Source organism: Rhamphochromis longiceps, linkage group LG14 (assembly GCF_057381845.1).
Source record: "Rhamphochromis longiceps isolate RC_006_pf linkage group LG14, R_longiceps_female_GT1.1, whole genome shotgun sequence".
In the NCBI taxonomy this organism is placed as follows: Eukaryota; Metazoa; Chordata; class Actinopteri; order Cichliformes; family Cichlidae; genus Rhamphochromis; species Rhamphochromis longiceps.
Window position 1 is genome coordinate 30,394,571 of NC_140570.1, and position 26,588 is coordinate 30,421,158.

The following is a 26,588-nucleotide window of genomic DNA, read 5'->3' on the forward strand; positions in this document are numbered from 1 at the left end:
CATTTAACGCACTCCCACCAGAAATGGTGTCCGCGCTGTATAATTTGGGCCCATCACTTGAGCATTTTCTAGCGAGCCGCGTCTCTGTGGGTAATGGAATTCATTGTTAGGACCACTCTGGAGGTCCCTCAGAAGTGTGGGCACAAGACAAATGGTGCTCATCAATATCTGCCTGCTGCTCTGTAACCACAGCAAAAAGAAATGAATGACAGAGCGCTTTTTTGACATCTGAAGACATCTCTTGGGGAAATTGGCTGTGCAGATTGAACATCAAGAGGCCTTTGGAGAAGGAAAGACTGCTGCCTGTTCATGTGAAAAAATCCCGGAGATGTCTCCATTCACAGTTAGAAAAAGAAAAGAGAAAATTTATGCTTTCAGTTTTGTTTTAAATGTGCACTCTGATTCTGGTAAAAGTCCAAAACAATGGGTGTAGGGGTGAATGCAAAGAGTGATATTATCTTTTTATGTTTTTACATTTTAATGTCACTGTCTCAGGGTTTGAAATAACATCCTCGTACAATCCCGTACCTCTGGTGTTTTTATTCCTTTTTACACCTGGGATATCAGAAAAGCATCTGTGCACTGATCTCCGTGGCTTGAAATTTTCAGCTCAGTCTCTTACAGTAGTACTACAAAGTGACATTTTATTGCACCATTGCATGGTTGTGGTCTCAAAAGAATTGCTTTCTTCTTAAATAATAGATTTATTAATCATTGCTCCAGTACACACACAAATGTTGCTTTTTATTAGGAAAAAAAATACAGTTTTTTCTTTTTTGCTTCTTTGCTTTTCTTTTTGGTTTGCAACAGAGGTTCTCATTATATTAAAAAGAAATATGGATGTAGTGACAGTTACCAAGAAGCAGAGGTGGGACCAAGTCATTGTTTTGCAAGTCTCAAGTAAGTCTCAAGTCTTTATCCTCAAGTCTCAAGTAATGTCAGGCAAGTCAGAGTCGAGTCTCAAGTCACTGGTGTAAAAGTCCGAGTCAAGTCTCAAGTCTGAAACTTTGAATTTCAAGTCCTTTCGAGTCTTTAAAAAAAAAAAAAAAAAAAAAGCATGTTGCAGTTATATGCTAAATGTAAATATTAGACCATGTAATTTTAAAATCTGTGTTTTTCTCAACACATGACAAAATAGTGAACTTAGAAAATATACACAAATTGTAAAATTGCACCTCTTTAAAATGCAGCTCAATTAAACCTAGCTCCAAGAATAATTTTCACCGACGGTTCTGAGATAAGCTGCATGTTATTCTTGGATGCGGTTGTAGGACCGGCTTTAAAATCGCATGACAAAAATATCATACATATTAAAAAAAACTGCATCACCAACGTAGCCTGGACAACATTTGCTAGTTAGATGAAGTCAGCTATCTCATCGTAGCATATTTATATGCATATTTATAATCATACGGTTCTTGGAGTGAGTGCACACACTCATGAAGTTTAGTAACTTCCGGTCACTGCAACAAGCCCAGGTACAGTTTACCGACGGATGGGTGCAGGACCTTGAAATGCACCGTGTAGAACGAAAGACCATCGTACGTATCATAAGTTTACCAGTCTCACAAATCGTCGTCATAAATACACATTCCTTAACCGTTTATTAATAGGACCTTTGAGCTCAACGGTAATTAATTAGTAGTGGAAATAATTTCTGGTAGCATCACAGAAATGTAGCAGTGACAATAATATTGTATGCTGTAATCGTACTGGGCAATTAGTGATACAAAAAACCTGTTTTATCCTGTGAATAAAAGTATGTGTTTTTGTCAATGTACCATAATAACAGAAGCGAAACGCAATATTGTGTCAGGACAATTCACTATTTATGCACAATAAATAAAGGAGCATAGCGCGACAATTTCTGTTCAGCGCCAGACTTGCTTGTAACCTATATCACCAATTATGTTAAGAAAAATGACGCATTAACTACAACAGCAGACTGACCTTTGTGTAAATGCTTGGAGCAGACTAACCTGTGAGCTGGAGTGTTCTGGGACGTTATATTTGGTCTTAGAATGGCTGCAATCCAGGACACCCGTCGCGTCTTTGTTACTTCGGAAACATGGCTCGAACAATTTCTCTTCAACGACGTAATCCGATAACAACCGATCTCTTTACCCGTCGGCTTCCCGTGGCTGTCATGCGACCGGCTATTGCAGTTAATAATACAACAGCTTCTTGACATTTTTGTGTTTCTTTTTATCGCTGTATAACTGATTTTAATTGAAAGCCTAGTACCGCTTGCCACGAGTTCCCAGAATCCTTTGCGGTTCTACCCGTGAATGACGTCACATTTTCAATCTCTATATAATATGCATGTTAAATTTTATATTTGGGGTAAAATATCAAGTCTTTTCAAGTAAACCGGTTCAAGTCCAATTCAAGTCCCAAGTCATTGGTGTAAAAGTCCAAGTCAAGTCACAAGTCTTAGAACATTTTTTCAAGTCAAGTCTAAAGTCATAAAATTAATGACTCGAGTCTGACTCGAGTCCAAGTCATGTGACTCGAGTCCACACCTCTGCCAAGAAGTGGCCTTAAAATATGTCCACAAGCCGGTGGCTTGTTGAAATATGCCATAAAATTCACCACATCTATGCTAACAGTTAGCCCAAGAACAGAGCAAAGGCAAGCACTTCAGCGCAAGCATCGGGCAATCACTGATCACTAGGGAAAAATGTGAGTGGCTGGAGGTTGCTGAAAGAGAAGTTGTTGCACAGAAAATCTTCCAGTTGCTTTGGTTGCTAGCAGGTTGCTGTGGTTACATGAAGTTTGCATGGGAAATGCTGACTTGTCTGCAAACACTTGCCAACTGCTCTCAGTAAAGTACTGAAACTTGAAAAAGATAATAATTTGTAAGCAAAAGTTCTCCATTTCTGGTTTGCATCACACTCTTTCCAGTTTCAATATCGCTTGGCAAGTAGTTTGCGTGCAAACGACAGCCAACTGTGATAATCTGCTTGCAACCAAAGCAATCACAAGGAGGTTTTTGTAGTCGCTGACAAATGCTTGCAGACAAAACAGCATCTTGCGTGGAATCTACAGGCAACTATCTGCCAAAGACCAAAACAATCAAAAGGAGGTCTCCGTGACTGATTTCACCTTTCGAGAGTTTGCAACCTTCAGCAGCCAGTCACTGGTTGGGGAATACACATTTTTCCCCGAGCGACTGGAGGTTGCCAGGTGGTTGCTGGCTGATCTCTAGGTTTGCGTGACTGACGACTGAAACAATGAAGCATCTTGCATATCGAGTGAATTTTTCTTAATGTTGTTTCTGTTACATGAAAAGCTTCTTTCTGTTATTATAACTGAAAGGTGTTTCAAATAAAGTAGTCACAAAGGAATGACCTCTCCTTAACCATGTGATTCATCATTGTCTGTTTCACACAACACAGAGGGGTTCAACAATGCATTTTAACAGCTGATTCTGAGGGATCTTAGGGCCATTAAAGGGCCATATTTTCGATTCAATTTTGTACTGTAGGAAGAAATGGTGAGGTGACATATTGTCCATTTTAGCACCTGCACTCTGTGGTACAAGGGCTCTTTGTCCCACTGTGTGGTTACAGAGATAATGTGTTTCTTTTGATGGATATACTCTTGGACTTTGGCCAGAAGAAGCTTAATCTGAGCAAATTCAATAAATACATACAAATTCATTATACTTGAGGAAAGCTGTGTTTTTCAACAACCAATTTTTCAACCAGGGTTATGTTTAGTTTATCTATAGTTCTGTCACACTATATGAATAATATAGTACTATATTATACTATTATATAGTACTAGAATGTCACTAAATGCAAAAAAAACTACCCCAAATAAAGCAGTAGAGACTAGATAGTGAGACAGTGAACATGAATGTAGGATTTAAATATTACAAAACTGGATTTTAAGCCAGGCTTTATGAGAAGGAAACACATTCTACAGACACAAAAAGTCCACTTGATGGCTCTAAGAGGAAAATATCACTTGAAGTATGCAGACATTTTTGTATTTATTCATCTTTTATGTGATAATTGTCCCAAAGTGTATTTTTATTATGATTTACTGCAGCATGTCTCAGACCTACAACCAGTATTTCTGAAGTGTGGCTAGAGCGTGCAAAAAAAGTTTAAATTTCACCCTGCAGATGATAGCAAAAAAAAAAAAGAAAAAAAGAAAAAAAAAAAAGATCTTCAGCCTACTGATCTTCAAAAGAGCGCTACACCACAGAGGTGGACCAGTTTCCAGACAGAAAATAAAATGTCTTTTCTGTGCTGTGCTGATCTTTTTGCAGCCTTACCCGAATTTGGATAAAAGGCAAAAACTGTGGGATGGAAAACAGACTTCATAGAGCTACCACTTCTATTGAGGCAGCAGATATTTTCTTTAATATAGCATCAAATAGCACTACAATAACATAGTGTGGTCAGAGGATGGAACAGTCAACCCTGTGTTACACAGGAGCTTTCCCTAAACCTCGATTCCTAGCTTACATCTTTTCAAATTTCACCTTAAAAAAGGTTGCTATAACATCTTTGATTCTCATTCAGTTAAAATGCATCATAAGCTTTTTTCCCCCCTCACTATCATTACATTCCAATAGAATAATTTCCCTATATTTTTTTCTGTACACTTATCTTTAATGCTACCATAAATTAAGAGCATGCTGCTGCCCTTCACACCAAGGATTACTGCAAAACTGGCACAATACCACCACATGACACCACGTCAGGAACAGAACTTCAGTCACATCACTGTTTGAACACCTCTATCATCCGCTGGAGCTGGAAAGACAGACCCAGAGAAGGACGGCACTGACTTCAACTCAAAGTTTTATCTTGTTTTGGTGTCTGACATCATTGTGGTCCCATCCAATCCTCTGGTCCGAAGGATTCTGGGTTTTAAGTCCCCTTTCTCCCACTTAAAGACTTAACTGGAGAAAATTGGTTGGATCAACAGCAGCACCATCAACGGCCAGGGTTTGATTGAACTCCCTCTGTCCAAAAGCACCATCACTCATTAATTAAGCTTCACACACACGCACACTTGTGCATTTTCTCTTCCTCTGTCCAGAGCAGGTAGGAACCTCCAGTCCAGAAGGGCAAAAGGGCTTCACTTTCATCCTCGATCCCCCACTGAACAGTCGGCACTGCCTCTCTCACAGGCCCCAGTATGGAGCGAGGCTCCTGCGGTCCCTCTCATAAACATCAGGTATGACCCCGTAGGGCGTCTGCACCATCTTAACAGAGTTTCTGCCGAACAGCTTCCTCTCGTACTCGATTAGCTGGCGCCAGAAGCCACCGTTGGGCCTAATGACGGGGCGGCGGGCTTTGACCCAGGCGTGGGCCTCGGCCAGAGACACACGGTGGTACTTCATGAGATACGCCAGACACAGAGAAGCGGAGCGGCTCACTCCCGCTGCACAGTGCACCAACACCGCCCCTCGCTTACGTCCCACACTGTGGATCTTATCGGCCACGCTGTCGAAGTACAAGGAGATGGGGGAGTGGGGCATATCTGCCAGTGGGACCTTTACATATTCCATGTGAGGCCAGTTAAAGTTGGGGAGCTCAATGGTGGCATTGACCACACAGGTGATGCCTTTAGACAGCAGCAGGCTGCGGTTGGAAGCCACGTTTCCTCTGCTGAGGAAGAGGTTGGGGGTGATTTGTGCGATGCCTCCCAGCAGGCTGCCATTTTCGGGCAGCAGCCTCGGTACCGTCGCAGGCACCATGGAGTTGGGATGGTGGTGGTGATGATGATGGTGGAAGAAGCCTTGGCTGCGGGAAGCCATTGAGAAAACAAGTGGGCTTTAACAGGAATGGATTTTCTTTTTTCCTTTACAAAATCTTCATGAGCTCAGAGTCATAGTAGTGCAGCGGCACCAGCCAGACAGCTCCTGAAATACAAAAGCAGACTTAGCTTTTATCTAAATTAAACATTTTTCTATTTCAGTGCAGGCTGACAAACATAAAAACACTTCAAGGATGAGTAACGTGACTGCTGTTTGAAAACACTACAAAACAAGGGCACTAAGATCCTTCTTTTGGAGGGCAGAGTGCTGCGAATCCATGAAATGGTTTGGATAAAAAGAGAGAGGAAAAAAAAGGAAATGCTTTTGTAAGAGTGCGTCTTCAAACTTTAAGAACCCAGACAAAAAAAGCTGTTAGAGTCAAAATAGTTTGAACTCATTTAAAAATACGAAGCTGTGAGCCCGCAGCCCCCCGGCTTCACATCACAAAATTATACGAGAGGGGTTTTCAAGAATCCGCCGCGCCGCAGAGACCAGTCACTCTACTGTACGTGTCTCAACATTCAGGTCGAATGGCCGCACGCTGAGACGAGCCTCGCTCTGCCATGTGAGCGCAGACGTCCCGCAGGCAAACACTCACCTCATCTCATGTTCATCCATCCACGGCTCCCACATACAGATTACATCTCGTCTCTCTGGCTATTCCTGCCGTTAATGTCATTTCTCCACTGCACCAAACAGCAGGGTGGAAGCTAATCACACATACTGTATGATCATACCAAACTTCATTTAAACACACGATTTGCCACCCTAATTTCATTTTCTTTTCTCTCTTTTTTTTTCCTAAAAGGAAAATTACCTCTACTCTCTTTGAGAGTACAGCACATACAAGGAAAATTATATTATGGAAACTGTAATATGACATATACTACTGTATGTGCTCAACTGATGGAAACACCTGTGGCAATGCTTAGACTATCAGCGGAGAACCCACAGCTCCGGGCTGAGCTTCGCACACTGTTGCACTTGTCGTGCGTCATCCACACATCCTGCACCAGTCTAGGCTGGCAGGTCTTTCTCCTTCATTTCTAGTGCGGTCTGGTTAACAAGACGCATGGCAAAAACACTGCTGTGTGCCGTCACCTTGCAGACTGGGATTCTTCTTGTGAATTAAATTCTAATCAAAAGCATGAGTGCAGAAGGTGCAATTAAATTGTGATCGCAGCTTTCAATGCACAAAAGGGTTGCAAGGTAAATCAAATCCTAATCCCTCGTTCCCCCCCTTTGATGAGCGGATGCTTCATTTTAATGCAAGGAAGAGTGTCTGCTATGCTTTTCCATATTTTCTGTCATGTTATTACAACAGTGGACGCTCATGTTCAAATCAAGAGTTCACCACATGTACAGGTAACGTCCCTGTGAGCCAAAATCTTCGTCTTCATTTCTTTTCCTACTCTTGGCTCTGTATGATGTCAAAGAGAGTGTTCATAAAATGTTTCTTAACATGGTCATCTCATGCACACAGCTCTGACTGTGAACAGGGAATCTGCTGTTTAATCCTATCGTTTCTAAGACGCAGCCAATCACAAGGAAGTCAGGTTAAAGGAGGACAGCCTTAACCCTCATTCTACTGACTGGGGTCCATGTAGACCCCCAGAGGTGTATTTTGTCATATCTCACAGATGTTATTATTATTGTTTTGTTTTTAATTGTTCCCAATTTTATGACTTTGTCAATCAATTTGTTTCTTTTTTTCCAAATTCCATTAGGTAATTCTCTTGACTTCATCAAAGCATGAACTTGGTAAAGTGATTGGGAGGAGCACCTGAAGACATGGTTCTCAGCCAGGAGAGGGTAGAGTTCCCGCTCCACGCCAGCAAGAAGTTCAAGTAACTTGGGGTCTCGTTCACGAGTGAGGGGAGGGTGGAGCGGGAGATTGACAGACAGATTGGTCCAGCAGTGTTGCAGATGCCACCTGAGGTGGATCAGGCAGATGTTATTTTTATGGGGTTTCAGCCATGTCCTACTGGGAGGAGGTTGGGGCAGACCCAGGACATACTGTAGCGATGACATTTCTGGGCTGCCTTGCTTTGTGTTTGTTTCAATGATTTTATACTGGTTGTTTTTTTTGTTTTGTTTTTTATATAAATACAACACAAATTTTACCTTAAATTATTGAAAACTAAGCGTTACCATAATCAAAAGGTTGGTAAATACACTGTTGAGTACTAATGTGGAATATACTTCCATAAAAGCTGCAGGCTGCAAGAAAAGTAGATTTTCATTTTACAAAACAACATGATTGAAAATGTAATGTAATAGAAAGGGAGAATGTAGGCATATAAATAATAATGATTTGTTAAGAAATAAGTTTTGATATTATTATTGTTTCTATTACACTGAGGTTAAAGGGAAAGCAGTTAAAATGACTTGTTTCAGGCAGAGGATGTTTTGAGTTGGTGCACAAAGGGATACCATAAAAAACACTTCAAACAAACCTAACCTTGATTTCTGCTGTGATTTTGAATCCAGCCCACAGAAGAATAATGAGTTTGATGTCTGCTCACCATTTTTATGTCACTTTGTTCTCAACAAATTACACAGTGTATGTCAGTAAAGATTTTCAACTGGAACAGTTCATTTATCCAAGAGCTGATGTGTGATTTAAGTGTTCCCTTAAATTCTTTTTAACTTTTACTCAACTCTGGAAGTCAAAGAACAAAAGCATTTAGTTGTAAATCAACATAAAAGGAGCACTTTAAAACCCATAATATAAATAATATCAGTCATATCTTTTATTTTTCCCAACAAGTTTCTCTCTGCCTGCAAGATTGTTAATGATTTTATTGCCTAAAGCTTGCATAGAAAATCAGTAAGTCATGGAGCAGCTAATCTCCCCAAGGGCTAGAAAAGCCTTTCCTTGTATTGCTCACAGCTTTGATATCCCAGCATGGCCTGCTTCCCTTTTAAAAAAAAGAAAAGGAAAAAAGGAACGAAAGGATAAACTAAAATAATGCAAAATAATGCTATCAGCTGTGTTCCTGGTTGCCATCCACCATGGACTTTGCTGTGAAATGGTTGCCATAAACCTGCTGCACCTTCATCCACAGCGCCACCACTTGTGATAAAACAACAAATATGTTTCTCACTGTAGAGCAGTCTCAAAATCACAAGACTACATCAGAGTGTGAACAAGTTTCCTGCAGGAGCATCAAGTGCATAATAAGTACTAGCAGTGATTTACCTCACCTGATGTGACAGTAAATTAATAGATTTTTGGTTTTTGAATTGCTGGGTTGGGCGCCTAGGCAGCTCTAAATACCAATAATTGAAGATTAACTAATAAGGAAAATCAGTTAAAGTACCACAGACCAACTGCAGCCAAAAATGAGCCACAATTTACTTTTTTAGTCAATTTTAATCATGCAATCACTTCATTTGTTAATGGGGTCTTCGTGGTTTTAATCATTCAATAACGAGTGGTGGGTCCTTCAGTCAAAATGGATGTTAAACCTAAATCAAAAGTTTTATATTACAATGTGAAAAAGTAACTAGCTGAGGAGGATTTTAGAGCTGAACAGGTCTCAGAGACGTCACAAGCAGTCTTGAACCATCAGGCTCTGTCGTATCTTAAAAGACCTCATAGTACAAGGCTATCCTAACAATGCATTGTTGGCTTACTTGTGGTTCGAAGAGTTTCTAAAAGTTGAATGGGAGGCAGAGCCTTCAGCTATTACACCTCTCTCCTGTGGAACCAGCTCTCAGTTTGGGAGACAGACACCCTCTCTACTTTGAAAATTAAGCTTAAAACTAATAGGGCTGGATCAGGTGACTGTGAACCCTCCCTTAGTTATGCTGTCATAGGCTCAAATTCCTGTGGGACTTCATGCACTAAGTACTTCTTCTTCAATCACTTCTATTTGTGCTCTACCTGTTTATATACCATTGAAACATGTCATAAATTTTTTGCCTTTTCTTCCTTATTGTGTGTTTTCCCCATTTCCCTATAGTCTTTTTCTTTTCTCTTTCCTCTTTTTGCCTCGACCTGCAACTAGTCGCAGTGGATGGCTGCACCTCCCTGAGTCTGGTTCCTCTGGGTTCTTTCTGCTAAAAGGGAGTTTTTCCTTCACACCCTCGCAGATTGCTAGCTCATAGTATTATTGTCGGATCTTTAACTTACAGTATAAAATGCCTTGAGGCAACTGTTATTGTGAATTGGCACTATATAAATAAACCTGAACTGAAATAAATTCTTCTCTGTAAAGCACATGAAGGGGTTCTCCACCAGTTCAAGTCCCACACCTTACACCAAATGTGGGACAAGAGACTCATTTGCGATGAAGCTGATAGGGAAAAAAACTGCTTAGAGAAAGATGAAACAGGAAGGGTTGAATAGATGAACTTTCAAAATAAAAATCAGATGATTCTCCACTATTAAAGTTATCCCAGTCCCTAATCTCACCCACATCAGTCTGAGTGTAACATCTCCAGTGACATCTTTCTAAAATAACAAAAGCTAAGCCTGACCTGCGAGCAGATGCCTTGTCGTGAGTCTCTATGTATTGCACAGCTGATGCAATAATTCACAGACAGAGATAACACAAACTGAGTTGCTGGGCAACCAAGTAACCAACAGTGCAACAGCGGTAGCCACATCAATGGGGAAAAGAAGAAAATAAGAAAACCAAATAAGCCCAGGCCCTCTCCAAAGTGCTGATGAACCACAGCGCTGGGCTGTGCTGAGATTTGCTTCATCCACATGGTTATTTATACCCCTGGCAGGGCAGAAGCGGAGGAGGGAGAATTATGCACAGGCTGTCGTCACTGAAAACTCTACTGTACGTTGGAAATGCTGCAGCTCACTGTCAGTCAAATTTACTCTGAGGATTTAAAGGACAGCATTCCAACTTTTACTCTACTACAAATTAGTGCTGAACTTTACAAAAGACCAAATTGAAGTTGTTTTATTATATACATTTTCATTATTATAGCCTCATTACTATAATAGTCAATTCTCCAAGCCAATTATTCTAAACCTATTAACAAAAATAATAAATCCACATTGGAGGCAATCACATTTTTAATTTCTCATTAGGCTACAACTATTTCGACGGTGTCTTTTATGGTTGTGTTTTAGACCATTAAATTCTTAAAACTGATTTGTGAAAAAAAAATCTTTCTGAGAAATCCCAATGAGACATTTCCCTCAAATCACCTAAATTTCGAGTTTTCTTCTTCTGATCTCCTTTATGTTTCAGAAACATCCCCTCTCTCAATCACTCAGATGAATCTGTCAACAGTTGGTGCCACCTCACAAATCTTGTGACGCTGCTCTCTCGCTGGGGAGATTCCTCGGGGGTCCGGTTCCACCTTCGCTAACACAAATTGGAAACGTGACCCACCTGCAGGAAAATTAGAGTGGCGGTCCCGCTGGCAACCTCGTCCTCACGACACTAACGAGTGAAACCTTGATAGAACTGAACTTCCTGACCGAAACGAGATAACTGAAATAGCCGGAGACGGCTGCAGTTTCTCAATAAAAGAGGCAGTCTGCTCAGGTTGAGTGATGTCTGAAAGTGTCTCGGCACAGACTCAATAATGATCTGGGGAGAATGAGCAGCAATGACAGGGACGGTCTTTTTGGGCAAGCAAGGAAGGGCATGGCCTCTCAAATGTCTCCAATGCAGCTGGATTCCAGCACAAACAATGCACACAGTAGCTGCTGTTGGTTCAGAGGAGGGAAAGTTTCGAAACAGAGGGACAAATGCCACATGAGAGATCGGCTCTGGCACCTTCCTGCTGCAGCAGCACCACCCAGATCCACAATGTCACACCTCAATATGTCGCACCAAGGGGAAAATCACTGATGGCCACAGATGGTCACATGTCATGTAGTAAGAGACAGGATGCCTCCTCCCTTTCCTTTGAGATGTTTTCCACAAATTTGTCTTTAAATGAAACACTTAGTGTCGCTTTTAGAGATTACTCACCGTAGCAGACACATGAGACAGATAAATGGACTCTACTTCTACACAATGGGAAAAAAATGACAGACTGACACAGACTTAACCTTTTATTATCCTTGATTGATTCCACAAGCTGGGAATGTCAAACACTGCCAAAATTAACCAGCAACTCTTCCTATTTGTTTTAAAATATATCAAAAATGTACTAATTTCAGCTTTTTTAAAATGTGAATTGTTCTTGCTTTTCCTTATCACCTTTGATAGTAAACTAGAAATCATTAAATTTTCAGATTTCTTTAAAAAAAAATTTAGAAGCTTTTATTCAGTATTTTACGACATTTTACACACATTTTTACCAGTTGGGAACATGACAAGCAGATAGATTACTACTTTAAACTTTTATAATTAGCCATGTCTCGTTATTTTTCGTTTTCAGTAACCAGTACGAGTCTAGAATGTGGAGTTTGAAGTGAATGACTCCTCAAGTTTAATAATTCAAGAACGAGCCGTGAATGAGGACCGCTCCTCTGCGCACGTTCCTATGCCCGTTCGCGTGCGCGTGACGCGGAGATGTGCTTGCGTTGTGACAAGTTGGGCTGTCGGAAATAGAGAATATTAGTAAGTAGAAAATGCCTGATGGAAGTGTCAGCGACACGTTTGCTTTCCTGGCAGGCGCGCTCGCTTCTCCAGTTTCACTCACCTTACATCACAAAACTAAAACCTGCCCGGAAAACCCATTTTAAAAAAAAAAAAAAAATAAGTCAAGGCTTTAAGGTGAATTAGTAGGCATCTTATATGAGGTCCTTATAATGCCGATAAACTGGCTCAACGTCAGATGGAAAACTCAACTTACCAGTCGACTCTCTCTCAGGCAGAGATGGAGGTTTTCAGAGCGCCTTCGCCGCCTGCACCAAACCGGCGCGCACGGATCTGCTGCTGTCACACATCTACCTCCTGCCAGTCCGCTCATGCACACGGCCGGGTAGAAGGCGAGAGGTTGGCAAACAGCCCGCAACACACAATAACATCACGTGAAAGTCACCAGAAATACAGTACGAGCCATCGGTACATCCGCCTGGTTGTGCGGCGTGCAGAGGGCAGCGCTGCCTCTAGTATAAGGGGTGATCAGTGCCACACAGAGGGGGAGGAGGGGGAGGCAGGAGGAGCATGTTGGCTTACTGAGATGATTCCAGGCTTTTCTATTGGGAGATTCAGCCAGTCTGAAATCTACTGGGCTGTGGCCGAACTATGAATGAGCCTCAAGCTCCAGATTCACCGTCTGAACAAGACTAAGTGCACATAAACCGATTTACTGCACTAGTTTTACAGGAATTTTATAAACTAAGGTGAGCGATCTGTAAAAGTACCTTCACGATGTGTGATCGATTTTTAGGGATGAAAAGCTGGGATCGGAACCAGAGGCAGTGAGACTGATCACAGACTGTGAAACACCCCCCACAGCTGTGGGACTGTCAGAGGGTCAAGTGCATGACGGTTCTTTACACTGGTGATTCTAGAGTTTATTGGGGTTCTAGGCAAAAACAGGTGCCCATCCACTCAGCATTCATCACCACCAGAGTTGGCCCAAAATTTTATGGGTCTTTTAAGCAGAATTTTATTTGGGGACCCTCACCCCCACACAAACCCATCCCCAACTACCCACAGAAGCAAAGCTAATATGACCAGGCTTGATCATTTGTGCATTATGCATCAAACACAACTATTATCATGGTTTACTAGAGTGCTGGAAAGAAATGAAACAAACCAACAGACAGTTCATGTAATTGTTTTTGAAACGCACAAAAGGGCAGAACAGTCACAAAATTTAACATAGGCGTATATATTATTTTTGCATAACAATGCAAAAGTTAAAACAGACACTATGAAATAAATTAACAGAAACTACCTGGTTAGAGCTAACAGCAGGTTACCAACCATAATGCCTGTGGTTTCCACCTTAGCCCACAGACCTTGACTGAACCGAAGGCTCGTGTGACGCTTCCGTTCTCTATCACATCAAGAGTATCTCTCCACTCTGTATGCAGGGTGGACATCAGCACTGAAACTCTGTGAGCTAAATCACAGTAATTTGTTTACAGAGGCATGACTGACACCTAGAAGTACCTACACAAGACACATACACAATCCTTTTTTAATGTAACCCTCAAATTATGACTTTTGTGAGACAGGTGCTGAATTTATTCTTTCTTCTTGCCGTTACAATTATTAAGACAATTATAATTTGAGCGGGTGGTTGTGATGGCAAAATTAGTCCTTGTGGAAAAAGCGGTAAAGAAAAAGTTCAGCTAGAACATAATAAATACTGCATTTAACTCTAGTTCATCACTATGTATGTAGCCCCCAACATCACTGGATATGTAGGATGGCCAGATGGGTGATCAGATTTGAGTCTGTGCTAGCCGTGCTTGTCTCTGTCTGTGATTCTTGAAACTAGAGAGACTGCGGTGGTCATATTCTCGCATGTATGCGACTGTTGTAGAAACTTGTGGCTTTTCGATGCACTGATGTGCCAGCACTGCGGCCAAGCTACTTTACAGTTTGCATTCATTTCCGAAATGAATGAGCAACACTGACAACACCAAGCTTTTCTACTGGAGGTAGATTTTCTAATGTGTGTTTTTATGAAAAATAAAAGTTTGTATGAGCCTTATTATTGTATATTATCACCAAAACAAACAAACACAAAGAATCAATCAGCAGCAACAAAAACAATTGCTGGGTCAGTCAGGAAAAACCTGTTTACATGAACATATTCAAATGACACATTAAAGCTCCCGATAAATACATAGATGCTCCAATTAGTGGAAATCATTCATCATCAGGTGATTGAAAAGTTCATACTACAGCGGTGGAAAAAGAACTTTCTACCCACATTTGAGCTTTGAACAAGTATCTACAGAGACATCTCAGTGAGAACAGACTGAATATAATTGAGAGGTCCTGGAGACCTGTACTGGCATTTCTGAATTGGGAATAATTAGTTTGTATTTACGTCTACTGGTTTTATCTTTCTACAGGTTTAATGCTGTCTCAAGGCTGTGGGGCTGTTGCTGTTAGATGTGCTTTCATTCAATACAATAACAAATATTAAAAAATACACACTTTATGTGTTTAGGTATTTAGCATGTGCAGTACAAATGTGTTTTTACCTGAATGCAACTTTCCAAACTCCAGGGCTAGCTAACACCTGTTTTTTGCTCACGTCGCCCTCATAAACAGCAATGTGTGTCAAAAGTGATGTTACAACTGCACTTTAGTGTCATTTTGAACCATTCTGTTTTTTTCAGACTGGTGAGTATGATGCAGTTGGCGGGGATGTGAGCGTACAGTCATATCTGGCTTTACTGCCATTTCAAGCTTATAGCTGTACAGGAGAGGTTCCCTGGATATAAAGAGGAAGATGCTGCAGCTTGAAAAGATACGACTTCCTGGAGGAAACTGTCAAACTTCTTCAAATCCTATACCAGCGCTGATGAGGAGGTGGCCATGCCTATTGCTCAGGAGAAGACTGCACTAAATCTGGCACACCTTTAAGTCCAGGTAAAAGATGATGAGGCTGTGTGATTTCACAGTTGGCATGTGACATGTGATTATAAAGTAGGCTTTGTTGTTTTGCAATCTAGAACAGACTGTATACCTGAAATATTTACTGTTATTTCAGCTGCAGTTCTGTGTGGTAACCCCTTAATCAAGCCTACTGACCTTAGTTCAGCCATGCTCTGACCACCATTTAGTTTGAAATCTATCACAGCTAATGTAGGCTGACAATGAGTGGAAAGAAAGAAATAATTTATCAGTGTTTTAATTCTATAATCCCAAGAACGTTTCCCACAAGGTTATTGCTATGCTTGATTTAATTAACAAAAAGTCAAGACTATTTATTACTAAAAAGCACTGAATATGATGTAGAAGCATGGTGAGGTGAGAATCAACAATCAGAGGCAGGTGTGCCTCGTATGCTACTGTGTCCCTGGCATCAATCACTCCTCATACAGAAGCTGTGGGAGGATCAAGCACCTCCCTGAAAACTGTGAGCTACAGCTATGGAACAAACAAACCTGTTAATGGAATCACTAAAGTCAGAATGAAACTCGTTTTGCTTCTTTACATGAATACAAACAGGACTTAATGAAGACTACAGACACAGTCACACCAAACTGACACCCACCAGCCAAACTCATTTATTCTACTTATAACCATATTTCTTCTGTCCACGCATCCATCTGGTTATTTGAGGTTGTGGTAGTTTATATTTTGTATAAAATCCTTTTAGGCTTATATATCAGTATATTTGGTGTAACATTTAAAACCAGGATGTGAACTGTTCTTTAAAAAAGTTGTAAGCTCCCCTTGAAAATTTGGTTTGTGAAATTGTGTTTGGGTCTCTAAAACACTGACAATTTACTGTTTTTTTCTATCTGCAACATTAGGCTGTTACTGATTAATTTAAGAGAATGATTCATCACCAATACACTTTAGTAATGATACCAGCATGAATGCTGCGCCCGTGAAGTGTAAAACAGAAAATAAACAAGTTAATGAATGTATGAAGAGCAGCACTCAGGAATCCAAGAGCTGTACTTGCTGAAGTCGTGTTTTCCATTATGACCATCGACATCTTCTTTTTTTCCAAAAAGGACGCCTCAAGCAAAAGGTGAATCATAGCCATTCAGAGCATAGACACAGCCCGTGTGTTTTATTGTTTTTTAATGGAGTTTATTCTAAATGCAGACAGTAATTTACAAAGTCAGCATATTGAACCGATGCCTTAAACTGTATACTTAACTTTATATTTAGGTCATAGCTCAAGAAAGTAGAGGTTATCTACAGACTTCTGTTTCATCTACAGGAGTCACACCCTCCCAGACTAACTTTTGGCCACCTTGAATGAGACCAGGATTGTTTGTTAACATATTAAAACAGTGTTCCTGTAGCTAAACACTGATTGGAGCACCTTAAGAATTTCTGGTCAGCTAAACTAAGATATACTAGGTATATTTAATCTAAAACACAAAGCTCATTTTTTTTGGCTAACTATAATAAATTAATGCAACTTACTTGTTGTAAAAAATTCACCCCAAAGTGAGACCGTGCAATGTTCATAGAAATACCCAAGAGCTACATCTCAGACTCTACAGGCTTCAGTTAGCATGTTAAATGTTAGAGTTAACTTGATGCCAGATGGTGGCACCTTATTTGGCTGCAGCTGCACTGGCTCCTGATAGTAAAAGACATTTAATGTCTCAAATGCCCTTAAACTGGATCGTTTGGCTGTGAATCTGCTGGATGGTAAAGCCAAACTAATATACAACTGTCAGTCATTGGTAGCACTTTGTGAAACCAACAGTTTAGGAACTATACATGCAAGCACTCTGTAAGGTCTGCGTAGCTGGCTACACAAGCTGCATGAGCTATGATTGGTACATCAAGCAGTAAAGTCTCCTACCAGCACTGTCTGCTAGTGGAGTAGAAGAAGGTGGTGCAATAGAAAAATAGAAAGCATTGCAGTTGATGGAAGAGGGGGAGATCGCCCATGCAGGATGCACGCAAGGCCCCAAGACCTTATGTCCTCCTTGTTAACATCTGCGCTTCTTGGAGAACAAACTGGACTACCAGAAGCTAAGACATGGCTAAATCCATCCATTCCAAGTGTTGCAATAATATTCTGAAGCTGTGCTCTTATTACCTGTAGTCGTCGTGTGTGCATTTAAACTTAAAAGAGCTTGTGCAAAAATACTCATCTCAAGTCACAGCTCTTCACACACAGCGTTTTTTGTAAAAGCTAGGCTCTTCTACCTGACCACTGAATGTACTGTTATTATCATCACAGCTGTGCACATTCCCTGCAGTGAAAATATCAAGGAAGCCCTGAATACTCTCTACTGCCATCAATGACTTGCAAATACTTATCCAGATGGTGTTTTCATTGTAACAGGAGACTTTAATCAGGCTTGCATGAGAACAGTTCTCCCTCATTTCCATCATGTAGATTTTGCAACTAGTGAAAAGAACACACTGGACTTAGTCTATTCAAACATAAAGGAAACATTTAAGGCAGCACCCCTTCCTCACCTCGGTTCTTTGTGTGATACTGATTCCTACATACAAGCCCTTGCTAATCAGAGAAAAACCCACCATGAAGCAAGTGAGAATCTGGCCTGCAGGAGCATTGAAAGCATTACAGGACTGCTCTGCTTTGAATATGCTTACTGGGACATGTTCCTGGCAGCTGCAACTGACAATCAACATGCAAATGTGAATGAGCATGCCAAGTCTGTGTCTGCATATAGTCAGAAGTGCATGGAAGATGTCTCTGTCACCAGAAACATCATCACATACTGGACAACAATAAACTGTGAATGAGTAAAGAGATACATGCGATGCTCAAAGCACATAATGATGTGTTTAAATCAGATGACATTGTGGCACTCAGAACAGCAACAAGTCAACATGAATCATTCCATAAAAGCAGCCAAGCAAAACCACGGTACAAGAATACAGAAACTTCTCCAATGACCCTGTAAGTACCAGGTGAATGTGGCAGGATATCAAAGCCATTATGGACTCTAACCCTACTCACTCACCCTGTGAGAACAGTATAATCTTTTTTAATCAACCTAAACAAACATTTTGGGAAGTTCAAAGTGCTTAACAACACCTGTAACACCTGCCTGCACACCCTGATGTGCAGGCGTTTAGTCTTGAAACAGCTCATGTCTGGAAGACCTTGAGAAAAAGGGAACATAAAGGAAGCATTGGACCCTGAAAACATACCAGGATGGGCCCTCAAGGAGTATGCCAACTAATTAGCTCTGGTTCCCACAGAAATCTTCAACATGTCACTGAACAAGGCTGTCATAGCATCTTGTTTCAAGATTGCTGCCATCATTCCAGTACCCAAAAATACCCACAGTCACTCATCTTAATGATTACTGCCCTGTAGCACTCATCCACATAATGAAGAAGTGCTTTGAGAGGCTGGTAAAGGACCACATTGTTTCTGACTACCTCCTGCATTCAACCCATTCTGGTTTGTTTACTGCCCATATCACTGCATAGAAGACACCATGCCCTCTGTGCTGCTTCTAAGCCAGGCACATCTAGAGGAGAATAAAATACATGCAAATGCTGTTCATGGATATCAGTTTAGCAGTTAACACCATCATTCCACAACACTTGCATAAAAGGGTTTACCTGTGTAACTGGCTGTTAGACTGCCTCACCAGAGCCCAGTTTGTTTGGGCAGGTAAAAAATGCCTCTAGCATCATCTCCCTGAGCTGCCATCAGGGCCGCGTCCTGATCCCACTGCTGTCCACTCTGACGACCCACGACTGCTGTGCCAGATCAACCACTAATAACCCTGAGGCCTGCTACTGTTTACAACAGTATTGTTTACAACACACTGTTTACAACACATGAGGCCTCATGTGAGATAATGACAGCTAGGCCCATGCAGAGGAAGTGAGCCAGCTGGTGGACGAGTGCAACACTAAAAACTTGACTCAAAATGTTGAAAAACAAAAATCAGTAGGATGCAGCAGAGTCACACTTGGTGGTCAGCAGCACAAAGTTCCTGAGTGGACAGATAACAGCCTGGTCATTTCAAATTGGAGCAGAAATTAGTTTTTGTGCTGATTGAGGAGAGCTCACCTCTCCCCACCCATTTGCAACATTTGCAGCATCTGCAGCAGAGCAGCTAGATTCTGCATCAGCTTCTTTCCCCCAGCCATCAAGCTGCTGAATTCTCAATAAGTCCCCTCATCACTGACACACACATACACTCACTCACACTGGACTGACTGATCCTGGAGTACTCAATATGTTCAACACAGGTTTCTATCTATGAAAAAACAAAAAACAAATATGGCTTGTTTGGAAGGATTGCCTCTTCTCTCTAAGAAAAACATGGCAACAAAATTGCATCTGAACAAGCCACAGGACTTCTGGAACATCCTCCTTTGGAAAGACGAGACCAAAGTGGAGATGTTTGGCCACAATGTCAGAACCAAACACAGAATATCAGCACAAGTACCTCACACTGTCAGCCCCGTGGTGCAGGGTTGATGATTCGGGTGTTTGTTTTGCAGCCAAGGGACCTGGGAACCTTGCGGTCATTGAGTCGACCATGAACTTCTTTGTATACCAAAGTATTCTAGAACAGACAGTCCAGACCTCAGCCTGATTGAAATGCTTTGGTGGGACCTTAAGAGAACATAAATGACCAAACCACAAACCTCAATGAACTGACGCAATGGAAAACTGCAAAAACCTTTGTTTTCACATGACTGTAGTATTTGACACTCTGAAAATGAATTAAAGTGTTGGGCAATCAAAATAAGTGACAAAGGTTTCTGCTAACTTTTCAATGTAATTTTTATGATGCGCTAATTTTGCATATATTTGTAAGCACAGCCAACTCGCATTAATTTCAATTAATACCATTGTAATTAATTTACAGTTTACTTTCATCTGATCAACTGATCAAACTGCTCTCGTATTTGTTCCTTCAGGAATTCATCCTGTTGAATTAGTGAGTTAGCAATTTATTCACTGGTACTTTGTCTGAAAAATACAGATCATCTGATCAATCATTTATTATCTCTCTTACACACACACACACACACACACACACACACACACACACACACACACACACACACACACACACACACACACACACACACACACACACACACAACATGCCACTGCTTGTTTACTATTCAACCTAGTACACTCTTTTTATCATGCTTCCTGTCTCGTAACCTGTTTATTTAATCTATCTATACTCCTGTTATTGTTTCAAATAAGACAGGGTGTAACAGGCTGCAGCAATAAATGTACCCCTCTGCTACGCTGCTATATTATATGTGCAAATACACTCACAAGGTGTTTTCTTCACCTCTTTCTTTGGTGTGCAGACAGCTGCATCATACAAGAGGAACGCTCGATACTGTAGCTTCACAAACAACGTGAACTATTTATTTGACTGCCTGCAGAGACGTGTGATCGTGTTGCAGGTCTTGAACTTATAAAACCCACGAGCAAACCGAGTTGGAGATGTAATAAACAATGTAGGACCACACTCCACAGCGGCTCAGGCAATACATATCCACTTTAGTATGCTACTGAGGACGCGCACATTACCAATTTAAATGTTGCCTTGGCATGGCAGGCTACAGGCGTACATGGAAAACAAATATACTGACTGTTCTTTAGGTCTGTTATTTCAAATCTCATTATGCCCTGCCTGGAAGAAAACAGCTCTGACCATCTATGGCCACAGCTCGGAGACCTTGGAGATTGCAGCTGCATCTGCGCGGCTTTCTGTGCAACCCTTAGTGAATACATCCATGTGCAAAACCGTAATTAGACGTGCCTTCCAAAGTCAATTCTATTTCAAAGGGCTCCTAGGGGAGATATTACGCTACCCGTAAACCCATGGCCCCGGCCTCAGTCACTCCTAATTACATTCTAAATTCAATCAAGTGGAAACAAACAGCAGCAGTAACAATAAAAAAAAAAAGGTTTGAGGCAGACTGGTTCTGCTTTATGAGAGAAAAAAGTGACAGACTGACACCGATTTGTGATCCTGTACTTAAAATGCATCCTGACAAGAAAAATGCAGAGGAGAGGTATCAGCTCGAGCTGATTGAAATTCACCTGACGAATGTTTAAGGGGGAAACTGTGACACCAAATGTCTGTGAATGAAACAAGCAAGGAGTAAAAGACGAGTGATAGATGTGTTAAGAATGGCTAACCTTGAATCAGAACAGTGAAAAGTGAGAGAAGAGATGGATGGAGATGAAAACGGAGAGAGAGAGAGAGAGAGAGAGGGAGGAGAGAGCTGCAGGCTGCAGAGACAGGGACTGGGGTTCAGACTGAAATGTCAGATGAGTCAGAGGCATTCTGGGAAGATGCTCCTGTTTAATATGTCTCCACAGTCTGCCATGGAGGCTGAAAATTTACAATGACACCATTGCCATAATAACAAGCACCTGCAGCCACGTTGTGAAGAAGCTGTCTGCTCCGAATGAGCGGCGAAGTGACATTGATTAACCCTGACCGCCTGTAACACCAGATAACTGATGTGGAGAGGGTGCCACGGCGATTTAACCTTAAAATCCTGTGCACATCCCTCAAACGCGCGGACACTCAATAACCTGTGCTTCTCAGTTATGGCTACTTATTTACACTTTCTGAGAGCCAGCACAGATCTGCCAATCCAAACACTGAATGATGAGCACGGCTGTGAAAAATCACTGAGGGGGAAAGCTGTAGAAGACAGACAAGCACCTTTTGGAGTCATGCTGTGAGAGCTGAGGCAGAAACACATGCAAGAGGGACCAGAACATCTTTATCTCAAGATGGGCGTGCGACCTGCAGATTATCAGAGTATCTGTGTCGTCTTGGGGATAATTAGAGGAACGATTATCTCTGAGAAAGTAAAAGCAAAGTGTGAAAATCTGATCCCAGCTGGCTGGTAACACTAGAGATGTTTATTTCTGTCCATGGTGCTGTGCGTGTGTGAGTGAGACCAGTGGGCCGGGGGGTGGTAAGATGAGGAGAATGGAAAGTGTTTTGTGGTCAGATGCAGGCGTGTGTGTGTCTCTGTGTGTGTGCACATCTAAATAAAGTTGCCGCTGATCCCACAGGCACCCCAATCGCTCCAGCTGTGACGGTGGTAAATAGACATGGGATCTAAGTGTTTGCTGTGGCAACATGTGAGAGCAGCGTGGAGGCTGAGCTCAGCGGGAAGCCTCCCCGTCACTCTGATCCGCTCTGACATCAAACGCGCGCATACGCACATGTGACGCTGCACAAAAGAAACACACACACACACACAGAAATACAAACACACATCCTCCGTACAGTGGCGGCATCTCTTCTCATCCCAATAATATTATCTTACTGAGTGCTGAATGGCTCCCTCCATGACAGTGAGTCGCTGAGAAAAATTGCACACAGACGGATGGGTGGGGGAGAAGAGGGGAGGGGGCCACAGCAGACTTCACTGCTCTGGTTTAGTCACGACTCCTCTGCCCAACAGATGAGCATGAGCAACAGGGCGAGCGTGTGTGTGTGTGTGTGTGTGTGTGTGTGTGCGCGCGCATCTCCATGGAGCTGGCCCCCTGCCCCTCCTCTCCACCGCTTCATTGCTCAGACTCCAGCATGCCACAGACCTGGTTGCCAAGGTAACCTCTTGTGTTGATGGGTTCACCTCTGTGTTAATCACCGGCTAGCAATAATGACCAAAGGATGCATGGTGTGTGTGTGTCCTTGTAAGGTCGAGTTTAAGGCTTAGGTTAGAGCCACAATAAGAGCTTGGATTATTCATTTAGCTGTGATGGTTAAAGAAAGGAACCACTGTCCTCACAAAGGTAGTACAAATACGTGTGCGAGTGAGCCTCTCAGCAACATACAGATGTGAGAGACATCTTTTTCCCTTTTCCCTGAATAGCAGCAAAGTTAAAAATCAATAAGACAGCAGCAAAGGAGAAGCTCTGAAACCAATCGATCGATTTTCTCTGCAGAGTTTGTGTTTTCTGTTTCCATATCCACAACAAAAGAAATGTAGTCTAGTTTTTCTGCCTTAAAAAAACAACTATATTCAAATGTCTCTACTGCAAACATGCAGATCATTAAACTTGGTATATTATGGACGATTAATTAACATTAGCGCAATTTGTCAGCTGGGATCGGCTCCAGACCCCTGGAGAGATAAGTGGTTGAGGCAACAGGTGGATAATTTCCTCTGTGTTATGTATAAAATCCAGCGCAGCCTGATGCAGATTAGCAGTGGAAAAAAAACCAACTAAACTAAACTAAAAATCTCTAAACTTAAGTGCAGCGTTCAGATCCTTGCACTTGTCCTTCAGTCATTTTTTGTCACTTTAAGCTTTTATTTGATCTCAGATGGAAAATTGTTCTTTTTAAATCCTCTGTGTTTATCCTGTGATTGAGAATATTACATGTATTATTATACTACTTATGTTGAATATGTTGAAGCTAGGCAACAATATATAAAGTGATAAAGACCAGTAATATCTCTACAACAAAAGTACACATTAATGCAAATGTTATAAGTGTGTTATTATGCCTAATACTAGTACTTATAATTACATATTTATGCTGGTAGTTTTTGTACTTTTACCTGTAGTCACATGGAAAAGAAGGTTTTCATGTGGATCTTACATTGTTGTTGTGGAATCTTGGCTCTTTCTTTTACAATATCAGTTCAGCTGAGTTGAGTTTGCATGCATTTGTTTATGCACAGCTCTCTTAAAGTCCCACCACAGCATTTCAGACATAGTGCGATCAGGATTTTTACTGGACCATTGCACCATTTTGATTCTTTTCTTTTTTCAGCAATTTTGTTGTAGATTTTCTGCTGTGCTTGGAATCATCGTCCTATTGCACAACCCAAGTTTTAGATGTCAAATTGATGACCTCACATTTGACTCTAGAATATTTTGGTACACAGAGGCGTTCGTGGTGGACTCAGTGACTTCAAGGTTTCCGGGTCCTGTGGCAGCAAAATAAACCCAAATCATTGCCCCTCCCCCACCACACTTGGTAGTTGGTATGAGGTGTTTGTGCTGATATGCTGTGTTAGGTATTCTGTAATTGTGGCATTGCGGTCAAACATCCCTACTTTGGTCCAAACAACATTGTTCCAGAAGTCTTGTGCTTTGTTCAGATGCAAGTCTTCTTTTTAGAGAGAAGAGGATAAATATACAGTTAAATTCACGTAGCGAATAGAATCGAATAGGATAGCCCTTTATCATTGTACATGTACAAATGAATGAAATTATGGAATTTATTTTCTTTTTCCAAAGTGCCAAAATGTCTGCTCTTACAGAGGTGCTCACACTTGTTAATGAAGTGCATTTTCACCACCCTACATCACATCTGCTGTATAAAAATCTAACACCTCAACACTGCTAATTTGGGGTTGCTGACTTAAAAAAATAGCAATGCATTTTGCTCGCTCACATTGTGTTTTTTTTGGCAATTGTAAACATGATCAAGATGGGTTCTTTTTTTCTGGAATATCCGTGGATGCTTTATCACATCAAAACAGCCAAAACAACCAACAACCAAGGCAAGCAAGCCACAGGCACCTCATTCGGTTTGCCAGGAGCGTGTCAAAACCTTGAAACACTGAGTAAGAGAAGGAGAAAAGAGCCAAATCACTTTGATGACAGCTACTTCTGTTTAGTTAATATTCTGGATACACACATGCACGCAGCAAAACAGAGAACAGAGGAGAGCAACACAACAACAGGAGAGACTCACACCAGGCTGAAAGTCAACACAGACAACACAAGCAGCAAAGATTCATATGTTGTGTAGCACAATGAATGCTATATTTTCATATTGCATTGTAAATCACCAGTTAGTGGCAACAGTTGCTAATGTTAGATAAACCTTTTTTGAGATCACCTACTCTGACAAGTTAAAATAAAATCAGTTTCTGAGATTTTCATGTATGAAACCATTTGAATCTGTGCATCCTGAGACTGTCATCTATTAATCTGTCAGTCCAGCTTACTTACATACTGTATAGATGTTACATAAAAAATATTTTAGGGTATGACTGTGCGAATTTCTCTGTTTGAATATATTTATTACCAGTATATAAGCTGAAATTCAGCTTTGTTTTACCTTTGTGAGGAGTCTGAAATGAGCACAGAGCAGCAGGCACAGTCTGCCTGAGAAGACAGTATGTGGGTGGATTGAGAAATGCTGCATCTCTGCACACATGCAGAGCGTTGACACTGACATCTGCTCCATCTGCTGCCCCTGCCACTTCAGCACAGACTTTACAGTGACGGAGAGAGGAGTGAGACACGTGCTGGGCGAAACAGGTGAGGAGTCTGTTCAGCTTCACTGCCAATGGAAGACTGGGGAAAAATACCTGCTCAATTTGGCTTGAAAGGGGCTAATTAACTTGATCATTGATGAAACTTGATGAAAAACGTCATCTGCTTGTGTTGTCTTCGTACACCTCCATCTTTGTAAGCCACAAGTAATCCAAAGCCAGTGACAGACTGGCGCACACATCACTGAAAACAAGCTAAAGCTGTTGGAACAAATGTAACACCTCTGCCACCTCAACCTGACACAAATCACATCCCTACAGTTCAAAAAGCTGAACTAAACCAGAAGGAAGAGCTTGTGCAAAGGATAAAGCGGCAACAGCACCGTTTACATGTTAAATTAATGAGCAACATTTATTCAGATGATAATTGGGTAGAGCTTGAAAAACAAAAAAAAAAAAAGAAAAAGATTCTGGAATAATCCAGAATGTAAAAGCCAAAAATTAGCCAAACTGTCAATATTAACACATTTTAAGTGTAAATGATATTTTACTATTAATGAAGACATATCTAGTACCTTTTCCAGATAAGAATTTCCAGCAGACCAATTTCTTTATGTAGTGAATTTTAAAGGCCAGTATATAGCTGCCTGTTTCATACTATTCATTAATTTTTTCTCCTGTTCTCAGATAATAAATTTCTCAGCGTGTCACATATGAGACCAGCTTGGCTATGTAAGATATATTCACCAGCCGCTTTGTAAGGTACACCTGTTCAAGAGCTTGTTACTGCAAAAGTTTAATTGTCCAATCACACGGCAGCAAATGAGTGCATTTAGGCACGTCGCCATGGTTAAGACGATCCATTGAAGTACAAACAAGAATGAAGGAAGTGTCTGAGTGTTTCAGAAACTGCTGATCTACTTGGATTGTTCAACACAACCATTTCTAGTGTTTATAGAGAACGATCTGAAGAAGAGAACATTTCCACTGGTTGAAAATACCTTGTTGATGCCAAAGGTCAGAGGAGAATGGCTTTGGGC

At 41.2% G+C, this 26,588-nt stretch overlaps 1 protein-coding gene across 1 annotated transcript; it reads right to left on the reverse strand.

Moving 5' to 3' along the window:
• Nucleotides 1–3,932: 3,932 nt before the first annotated feature.
• dusp14 (dual specificity phosphatase 14) lies at nucleotides 3,933–12,801 on the reverse strand. Its single transcript, XM_085380816.1, has 2 exons — nucleotides 12,557–12,801; nucleotides 3,933–5,884 (listed from the first exon to the last, which is right to left on the reverse strand). Exon 2 carries the CDS (start codon nucleotides 5,777–5,779, stop codon nucleotides 5,144–5,146), a length of 636 nt encoding a protein of 211 aa, XP_085236942.1. The 5' UTR covers nucleotides 5,780–5,884; nucleotides 12,557–12,801; the 3' UTR covers nucleotides 3,933–5,143.
• Nucleotides 12,802–26,588: the final 13,787 nt, after the last annotated feature.